Source organism: Medicago sativa, chromosome 7 (genome assembly GCF_051527215.1).
Source record: "Medicago sativa cultivar Bolivia chromosome 7, Bolivia_mono, whole genome shotgun sequence".
Lineage (NCBI taxonomy): Eukaryota > Viridiplantae > Streptophyta > Magnoliopsida > Fabales > Fabaceae > Medicago > Medicago sativa.
The window spans coordinates 49,177,061-49,187,354 of record NC_140755.1 but is presented as its reverse complement, the minus strand read 5'-3'; the positions used below and the strand labels follow the sequence as shown (position 1 = coordinate 49,187,354).

The 10,294-nt window shown below is 35.1% G+C and overlaps 1 protein-coding gene across 1 annotated transcript; it reads right to left on the bottom strand.

Annotated features, from left to right (window-relative positions):
- Window positions 1–1,148: 1,148 nt before the first annotated feature.
- LOC146906417 (uncharacterized) lies at window positions 1,149–3,416 on the bottom strand. Its single transcript, XM_085728820.1, has 2 exons — window positions 2,733–3,416; window positions 1,149–1,913 (listed from the first exon to the last, which is right to left on the bottom strand). The coding sequence occupies exons 1-2, from the start codon at window positions 3,414–3,416 to the stop codon at window positions 1,149–1,151; spliced, it is 1,449 nt and encodes a 482-aa protein (XP_085584946.1).
- Between the last annotated feature and the right edge of the window lie 6,878 nt (window positions 3,417–10,294).

Below are 10,294 nucleotides of genomic sequence, written 5' to 3'. Positions count from 1 at the left end.
ATGAAAGGGTAGAAAGCTTCTACTATAGTGAGTCTGAATCAAAACGGGTTTAGTCATTCCATGATCATAATAGTTTTTAATCTGAATCATGTTCCTCTTCTTGTTTTTCGCTTTTTCTTCTCTCTCACACAAACCTTTCCCTTTCCCTCTAATTTTCGTCATTTTTTGGGTGATGAATCTGTTTATGTTCTAAACTAAGGGGTTTCTGCATGTTGTTTATTATTCTTTTTGTTTTTGGTTTCTGCATGCAGCTCTTGCTGGGTGTTGGTGGGTGTTGACTGTGTTAGAACTTTTGATTTCTTTCTTGGGTGTTGAATGTGTTGAACTTTTCATTTATTTCGTGGGTGTTGAATGTTCTAAACTAAGGAGTTTCTTCATATTTTCCTCATTTTGTGTTCTTGTTTATTATTCTTTTTGGTTTCTACTTTCTACATGCAACTCTTTGCGGGTTTTGAATGTGTTAGAACTTTTGAATGTGTTAGACCATCGAAGGAATTAGTTTGTATAATAAGAAGTAACCAGTTTCATGCACTAATTGTGACTACATTTAGTTGTATAAATATCATTCTTGTTTTGGGACCAAATAAGAGCATCTTTAATCTCGTCGTTCAACATGAAAGAAGCGTTGTTAATAAAATCTTGCACTTCTTGAGGGAGCGTGGTGTAAATCGTTTGAGTTCTATTCCCATCGGTGTTAAGAACATCTTTAACAGAGAGGTGAATGTCATGGAAATCGATGATGGGGGTTTGAGCTCTAAGGCAGCCAAAAGCACTCCAACGACTGAACCAAAAAGAGGAGGAACCTGAACCTGGTCGCCAAGTGAAACCATTAATCAAGACATTTTTTGCGCGGATGATGGAGGCCCAAATGGCGCTACTGCTGCTGTTGGAGGTCGCATCAAACATGTTCGCTCCTGCTGTGTATTTATCTGATAACATATGTACCCAAAACTTGTTGTTATTTTGTATCATGTCCCAAACCAATTTCCCCAGAAGACAAATATTTGCATCTCTCGCCGATCTAATATCGAGGCCGCCAAGATATTTTGGTTTAGCAATTTTTTCCATCAAACTAGATGAATTCCCTTATCATTAGGGCCCCTCCAAATGAAATTCCAGGTAACTTGATCAATATTTTCACAAATACTTTATAGAAGCCAATTTATCTGCACGTAATAAGTTGGAATAGAGGAGAGGATTGAAGTAGCAAATGCCAATCTGCCAGGTTTATTTAACAGCTTACTCTTCCAAGATGCAAGTATAGTATGCATTTTATCAATAACAGAATGAAAGTCACTTTTTTTGGGCCGACCTTTAAGGATTGGGAAACCCAAATATTTGTCATGGGATGTTGTGCTTCGAATACCTGAAATAGAGGTGAGATTTTGAATTTTTTGATGAGGGATACCTAATGAGTAGAATGCTCTAGATTTTGAAAGATTAATCTTGAGCCTTGATGCTTTGCTGAAACGATCAAAGAGGTCCTTTATGAATTTGATTTCAGACTTTTTAGCTTTAGTGAAGAGGAGCAGATCATCCACAAAGAGAAGGTGAGAAAGATGTGGACTTGTGGCGGACATTCTGATTGGATCCCAATCACCCTGGTGGACAGAATTATTGATAGCAATCGAAAGCTTTTCCATGCAAAGAATGAAGAGATAAGGTGACAAGGGGTCGCCTTGTTTCAGACCATGAGTTGGCTTGAAAGGATGCATTTTGTTCCCGTTCCACAAAATGAAGTAGGTGGATGAGGTGACACAATGCATGATGAGCTTGATGGTAATGTCAGGAAAACCGAAATCTTGGAGGCAAGCACATAAGAATTCCCAGTTGACATTGTCAAAAGCTTTCTCAAGATCAAGTTTAAAAGCTACATAGCCTTTTTTTCTTCTTCGATCTCTGTATAAAGTGAACTATTTCCTGCAAAACAATAGAGTTGTCATAAGTGCCCCTACCTGGCAGAAAAATGCTTTGGTAGGGACCAATAATATTATTAAGGATTGACCGGAGGCACTTGACAAGGACTTTGGTAATGATTTTGTAAATGATGTTGCAGAGGCTGATGGGTCTAAAGTCTTTGTAGGTTTGTGGGGGGTCAATTTTAGGGATGAGGGCAATGAGAGTCTCTGAAATGGCGGGGTTAAAATAACCAGTTTGAAAAACAGTGTTAATAAGATGGAAAACATCTTATCCGACAATGTGCCAATATTGTTTAAAGAAAATGCAATGGAAACCATCTGGGCCCGGGGATTTATAAGGTTTCATGGTGTTTAAAGCGGCTGATACTTCATCTTTGGTGATGGGTTTGGTGAGATAATTCTTACCGTCTTCATCAATGGTGGGGTGGAGGCCTTCTTGGAAGTGGCGGTTATGTTGGTGTTGAGCACTACAAAACAGCTTTTTGAAGAAAGCTTGGGCCTCCTCTTGGAGAATGTCAGCATCCGAAGACTAATTACCATTTGGAAGCTGAAGCTAGCGAATCCTGTATTTCTTTCTTCTAATAATAGTTTGAGCATGAAAGAAAGAATTGTTTTTGTCTCCTAATTTCACCCAATTTTCTCTTGATTTTTGATACCAAAGCATTTCTTCTTGGAAAAGGATGTGAATATATTCCCGCTGAAGATCTTTTTCAATGAAAGTATGTCTTTGGGAGCAACTGTTTCTAAATAATTTTGAATGCCCGTGAGCCTTCTTTCAATTTGCTTTTTTCTTTGAAAGATGTTGCCAAAGACCTCTTGGTTGAAATTGATTGAATTCTCTCTAACTTTATCAAGTGCAGCATTAATATTATATTTAGAAGAACTCCATGATCTATTCACCAAATCAACATATTCCTCATGATCAATCCAGGCTACTTCAAAACGGAACGGTCTAGGGCCCCTAGCAAGGGGAAGACCACCAAAATGAAGGAGAATGGGATTATGGTCAGAGTGTAATCTGCAAAGAGCTTCCACAAAAGCTTCAGGAAAAGATAGTCTGCAATTTATATTAGCGATGGCTCTATCAAGCTTCTTAGAAAGGATTTGAAGACCATTGCGGTGCCAGGTAAATTTCCCTCCGGTTGTTGTTAGGTCAAGAAGGTTGCAGTTGCTAATAAGATTGGAGAAAAGGGTAGCTCTATTGTGATTGTAAATTCCTCCTCTTTGATCCCTAGGGAGAATGGTTTCATTGAAGTCCCCTATCAAAATCCAAGGATCGGTGATGGTTTGGCCAAGATTAGAAAGGTAGTTCCATAAGGGTGGGCGCAAAGTGTGGTTGGGGCTAGCATAGACACAAGTACAAGTTGTTTTGGTAGTACCTCGACTGATAGTAAAGGTTATTGAGTATTGATTAGTGTCGAATATGGTTGCGGTAGTGGTATCTGCTGAATGTTTAAGGAGCCAGATACCGGCCGAGTGACCAGAAGCTTCTATCATGTGAACTGGTGTGTAGCCAATATTGGTCCAGAAGGTGGAAAGTCTTGCGAAAGGAACGCGAGTTTCAAGGATAACAAGAAAAGAAAGTCTGTGTTTTCTTATCAAATCTTTCATATGTCTTTTGGCATTGTTGTTTTAGGCCCCTCTTATGTTCCAAGAGAGGAGTGTAGTGTCTGCAAGGGCTTCCGTAACAACAACTAATGTAAATTGGGTAGGGAAAAAATCTATGTGACCATGTCCTCCTCACATGAAAGTGGAGGATCATGACTGGTTTCATTTTTGTCAGTATTGTCACTTGTATCTTCATGCATATCGGACTGAGAAATAGGGACTAATATGGTTTTTTCTTGAACATGTGTTTCGGGCTGATTGTGCAAGGAGAGGTTAAGATTTGTGGGTACTTTGCAAGTGGATTGGTTAGTATGGGATTGATTTTGTGTATCATGGGGCACATGATCAACTTTGTGAAGGTCAGGGATAGGCATTTTATTGGGTAACGTGTTCCTAATAGTATGGTTGGAAATAGGAAATAAGGGAATATTTTTGTTGGTTATTGGCTGAGATAATGATTGCTTGGTAATTGGAACAAAATAGTGGTCCTCTTGGCGGCGCCTTTTTGTCCCATTGTGACTGATGATGCCACATGAAGATTTTACTGGTTTAGGTTTTGAGTGGAATTTCTGATTGGTTGAGGCATTTTTGTTTGGTGGGCCATAACAGACAGAACATTGAATCTATTACCTTTTTGTGTAGCGGTTTTAGGGTCATTTATTGTGTGATGATTTTGTGCTTTTTTCCTTCTACTGACAAGTAACCAGTCACCGTGCAGCTCATTATTTTCCCCATTATTGCTGATGATTCTTTCTTTTTCGGTTTGTACACCCTCCGGTCACTATTATAAGCAAAAAAACTACATTTTAGATTCATTCATTAAATGATGTATGTGGTCTTTATTATGAACCACATACATCATTTAATGAATGAATCTAAAATGTAGTTTTTTGACCAGAGGGTGTATCTCATTATTGCTAGCAATTATTGTGTTTTCATTATGGAATGAGTCAATTGAATGCGCTTGACTGGTTGTGTCGGGTCGACTGGTTGCGGCCGGTTTAGGGTTGGTCTCAGGGTGGTTAGCAGCGGTGTGATGGTTCTGCTTCTGCGCCGCTCCATTGGAGGCAGGAGTTGAGCTGCAATTTCTTCCAAAAGGATAATGATATTGATCCCGAAAGTGTTTATCCCGAAAAAATCACGACCGTGTTAATATTAGACTACCATCACCACTTTCCTTTTTAGCCACACATGTGCATTAATTAATAAAGCTGATCTAAGGTTGGAAAATCAGTCATGAAGCCCTCGGGTTAAATATTTTCGGGATAAATAGCAGCTCCCCCTTCCTAAATGACCGTAGCACCCGCAGTTTGTGCATATGAGATGAAGGCCTTCGTACTGCACTTTGTACCAGTGACCGTTTACCCATATTTTCCCCACCACCGGCACCGTGAGGTGGACTTCAACACAAACTCTGGTAAATTTCCCTCTTTCAACTTTAAGAATGTTTGTATCAACTTTGATGGGGTGTACCCAAACAACTCTCATCATAGTAAACTCTCATCATAGTAAACAAGATGGGGCATACCCAAACAACTCTCATCATAGCAAATTTCCCTCGTTGATGCCATTGCTAGAAGGAAACTCTCATCATAGTAAACAAGATTTAAGCCAGGGAAACGTACCCAAAAAACTGTGCGATCAACCTTTGCGTTTGGAGATGCGAATTCCGGGGATCAATGAGTGACAGCCAAGCAGTGATCGAAAATTAACCAAGGGCCTCCGGTGATGATTTTTACTTTGTCAGCGGCTTGGTCAAATTTCACCATGTAGAAACCATTATCATTGTCCATGATTTCAAAACCCCCTTGTAGCTTCCATATCTTTTGGAGTTGTTCTTTCATGGTATTGTATCCGATATTTTTCCCTAGCAGCTTAAGGACTGACGCGTCTTTCTAGGGTGTGCAAAGCTCTTGGAAAACTTGTGGTTCGATGTGAATCTCGGGGAGGAGGCGGTTGCCATCTTCAAGTTCAATGCGAACGAATTTCTTCTCAATCATATCTTCTTTCTCGCGGATTGGTATTTCTTGGGAGGGTCCTAATAGTTTGTCTCGAAAGGAGATCTTTTGTGGTGGTTGTTTGGGGTCAGGTGGCTTTTTGGTTTTGTGGTGGTTGTCATGTGATCTTTGTGGTGGTTGTCTCGCGGATTGGTATTATTTTAATACAATGGATAATCCACAATATGTCACCAATAATTTAAGGTGTATTTCAATATACACATCACATGAGTTTAATAAGTGCCACAAAATTCAGGTCTGCTTAAATTACTTTTAAGTGACAACATCTTACTTACACTTGTTTCACTCATGTATCTCAATGAATTTCTCAATTTTACTGCCAATAATTTAAATGATAATTCATAATAGAATAATAACTCTCAAAACATATAAGTTAAGGGCCACAATATTATAAAAGCAATACACGAGCTAAAAGGATTTGGCAGCACAAGATCATTTTAAGACTCTTATACAATAAGAGTACTGCAACAAATGCAGGACCAATCAAGAAAGCTAGCTTAGAATGATGTATCCACTAAAAGTTATTTCTAAAAAACTTCTCACATTCAACAATAAGCATTTTTCTAAAACAATAATTCTTCAACTAGAACATTGAAACATAACATGCTTTATAGTTCTTAATCACAAAGTTGAAGATACAAAATATGGAGAAAACATGTAACATCAAGAGGACAAACTAATTACATTACAACTCCACATTAAACCCCTCACACTTTAAGAGTGTACAGGTTTGCTTATTGACCAAAGAATAAGTATTTGTCATTTAAGGAATAAATAACACAACCAAAATCACATGATGAAAAGAGCTTAGCTGTGCATAGTTTTATATTAAAAACAAGGTAACCATGCATATTTAATAATGAGAAAAAGGATGAAATGAAATAGATAGAACCTCATGCGTGCTATACAGTTTTAAGAAATTAATTTGCCAATGTCCCTGTGAAAACAAGTTCGACATAATAGTAACATTCACACACATAGATTATCCATAACAACATAATAATAATAACTTGAGACAAAGAGACTTTCACAACTTGTATATAAACATATGTTATTGTTTCAACAATCATGTCACAATAACGATAAAATGTTTATAGTCAAAATTCAACACTTCATTTTCAGCAAAATTAGATGTCCTATCAACCAATTCACAACATACGTAAATTGTATCAAATATCTTAGTTATTCATATCTTCGTAATTAACACAAATAAGTTTTAATTTAACAACAGGTAAAGATGGAGTGATATAACCTGGATGAAGCATGTTTAACATAATTTGCAGATACTTATTCGCCATTCCCATGTGCACCAAGTTCACAATCATATTGTTGAAAATTCAGATTTAACAAGCATCCCCTAATTCACCAAGATAAAACATAATTAGATATCAGGAGTAAATATATGGATTTCAGAAAGCTATTCTGCATTATATATAAAATCAAGTTCACTAATTAAACTCCTTGTGCATCCCTCGTAGTTTTTCATCAAAATAATTCCAACCGGTTAATGCTAATAAATTTTCATTCATCAGTATAAAGAATTCTAAAAATAGAATTAATAACAAATATTCTTTATAATAATAATTCTATGCCACAAAATACTCTTAAGATTGTTGGAAAAATTAGACATAGAACTATTATAAACGAATGAATCAAAGAAAAATAATAGTACAAATAATTTAACACATAACAAAATAAAATATAGAATAGAGAAACTTATCGAAATTGACTGAGGCGAGCAAAATGCACTGGGCTTAAGAGTATTTCGCCACCCCGGATAGGTTACCCGATGCAGTAGGTCTCATAGCTAGTACTCTCCAGGATACAACAGTCACATCTTGCTAACACCGCACATGAATCAGCAAGGTCTCAGGAATGACGTTTGGATGCTCATGGGAACTTAATTCGTTTTATATATTTAACAATGAAATGTTTATAGGTACAACAACTAGTAAGAAGAAGAAGATAATAGTAAATTCTTCTCCATCACCCCATGACCTCATTTTCATTATATATAAAAAACAATTGGTAACGGCTGTTAGCAAATATGACCAAGTAAATAGGATTGAATAAGTAACGTTAAAGCCATGAAAATAGGAATAAAAAAACGTTTATAACTTAGGCAAGATACAATTAATTAATTGATATATTAATAATTAATATAATAATTAACTTTAAAATAAATTATCAAATAAAAATTCCAACAACTGCTCCTACTTGAAGATGTTGAGGCTCTTCTAAACCTTCCACAATCTCACTTTGATGGTTTAAGTTTTTCTGAATAGAGATGTTAAGCTTAAGGAACTAAAACTGATGAATTGCAAGCCTTTATATAACTTATGTCATCAAGAAGTTATATTACGTGCAACAACTGCTCCTTATTCCTAATGAGATATTGAGCAGTTACTGAAATAAGGGAAAGAATAAAAGTCCAATTTTGCCCTTAATGAGTAATTACCACAACGTGGACTTGATGGATACTTACCATTTATTTAAATAAATAAATAAACATGGAAAATACAACATTCTTCCACGTGGTCGACATTCTATCACTCACCCTAACAATAAACAAAGTACATGGATCATAGCGATATGTCCTCTATAATTGAGTATTATCTTCTATGTATCACAAAGTATTATGTCTCTAACCAAAATCATATAATTTAATGAATAAGCTCATATCATTTATGTTTATTATGGTTCCAAACTTAAACTATATTTCTCAAAATCAAATGTACTCCCTCCGTCCCAAATTATAAGAAAAAAAAAATCACACTTATTAAGAAAACTAAAACATAAGAATTTGGAGTATAGTTTTTTGTATTTTCTTTGGAAAAAGTTTTATAGGAAGATGTAAAAACAATTTTCATTGGCTATTGGTTATGGAAAATATGAAAGAGGGAGAAAATTGAATGTAATTTGCATTTATTTTTATGAGAATAAACAAAAGTTTTTCTTGGAAAAGAGATTTTTTTAAAAAATAAGATTAAATAGGATAAAAGTTTGTCTTTTCTGCTTATATTCTAGGACAAAGAAAATGAGTTTTTTTTTTGCTTATATTATGGGACGGAGGGAGTATATACTTTAGAGATCAAATATGATAAAATATCATACATAGATTTTCATAAAACTAAAATCGTTCTTACAACGTAAATCAGATATGGGAACCAAGTCCCATACTTTCTACACGATCCTTAAATTTTGACGGTGGCATGTCTTTAGTCAACAAATCAGAAATCATCAATTCAGTGCTAATATGCTTAATGACAATTGTTTGATCTTTAATGCGTTCTCTTATGGCTAAGTACTTAATGTCGATATGCTTGCTTCGACTTCCACTTTTATTATTCTTAGCCATAAAAATCGTAGTTGAATTGTCACCGTACATCTTTAGTAGTGTAGAAATTGAATCCACAATTTTCAACCAATAAATGAAACTCTTCATCCATAAACCATGTGATGTAGTCTCAAAACAAGATACGAACTTAGCTTCCATTATGGAAGTGACGATCAAGGTTTGCTTTTCGCTTTTCAAAGAAATAGCCCTGCCAACTAAGATGAGAATGTAACTAGATGTTGATTTTCTTAAATCAATGCAACCAGCAAAGTCTGAATCAGAGTGAACCTAGGAGAACTAAGAAGAAAATAATAATGTAAAAGTCAAAAGTCAAAAGTCAAAAAGTATATATACACACACACGTACGGTGTTTGCGAAATTTCCTTTAGCTAGGAATTCCAGAGATGTATATCATTTCATCTACAAGTATAATTAAACCTCTAAGTAGGGGTTAGGATTCTCTCATGTTTAAAAAAAAACATAAAAAAACAATGTGGAAGATTTAGACTTTTTCAGATATAAATGAGAGTGTTTGGAATTTTAGGAAAGGGAGAAAAATTGGGTAGGGGTTAATACTTTAAACATGAAAAAGTATGAGAGAAAAAATTATGATTTTTTTTTCCTTCTTATACTATGGCAGTGAGAGAATAATACATTAGTAATACAAATTTTGAGTCCGCTTGTCTAAAATCTAAACTCATACAAATCAATTCATATGATACAAGAAGCTTGGACACTTATAAAGGTGTGAAAATATATATCTTTACACAGAACCTGATCATAGAAATCAAGAATTTAAATCATGTGAAAAAATTGACTCTATCTTTGCAACTTTAATTGTATCAACATAAAGGAACATATTAAGATCGATTGATCACTGAGATATTGCTTAGGGATGTCAATGGGTATCCATGAGTACGGATAGTAAGATACCTGTCCCCGTTCCGTTGGATAAATATAATACCCGTGTCTGCCCTGTACCCTCGTCAGTACCCATTATACGGGTACCCGCGGGTATGAGGTATCCATGGGTACCCTTGAATTTTTGAATTTATTTATTTTTTGTAGCAAAAAATTAATTTTTTCAATTACCAAAAAACTTCAACTTTTAAACATCCACACATAATCCATTCAAAATTTCATCATTCATACATAATCCATAGAAAATTTATGATACTTACATAATCCCTACAAATTCTTAAAGTAAAATAAAAGCATAAAACATCCAAATAAACATCTAAATTTCACATGCATTCCAAATTTCAATAACATCATTTGACTTCCCAATTCCTGAAATAAAATGATATCTTTATATATATATATATATATATATATATATATATATATATATATATATATAAGGATATTTTAGTAATTTACATAATTGATTATCGGGTATGGGTACTTGTGGG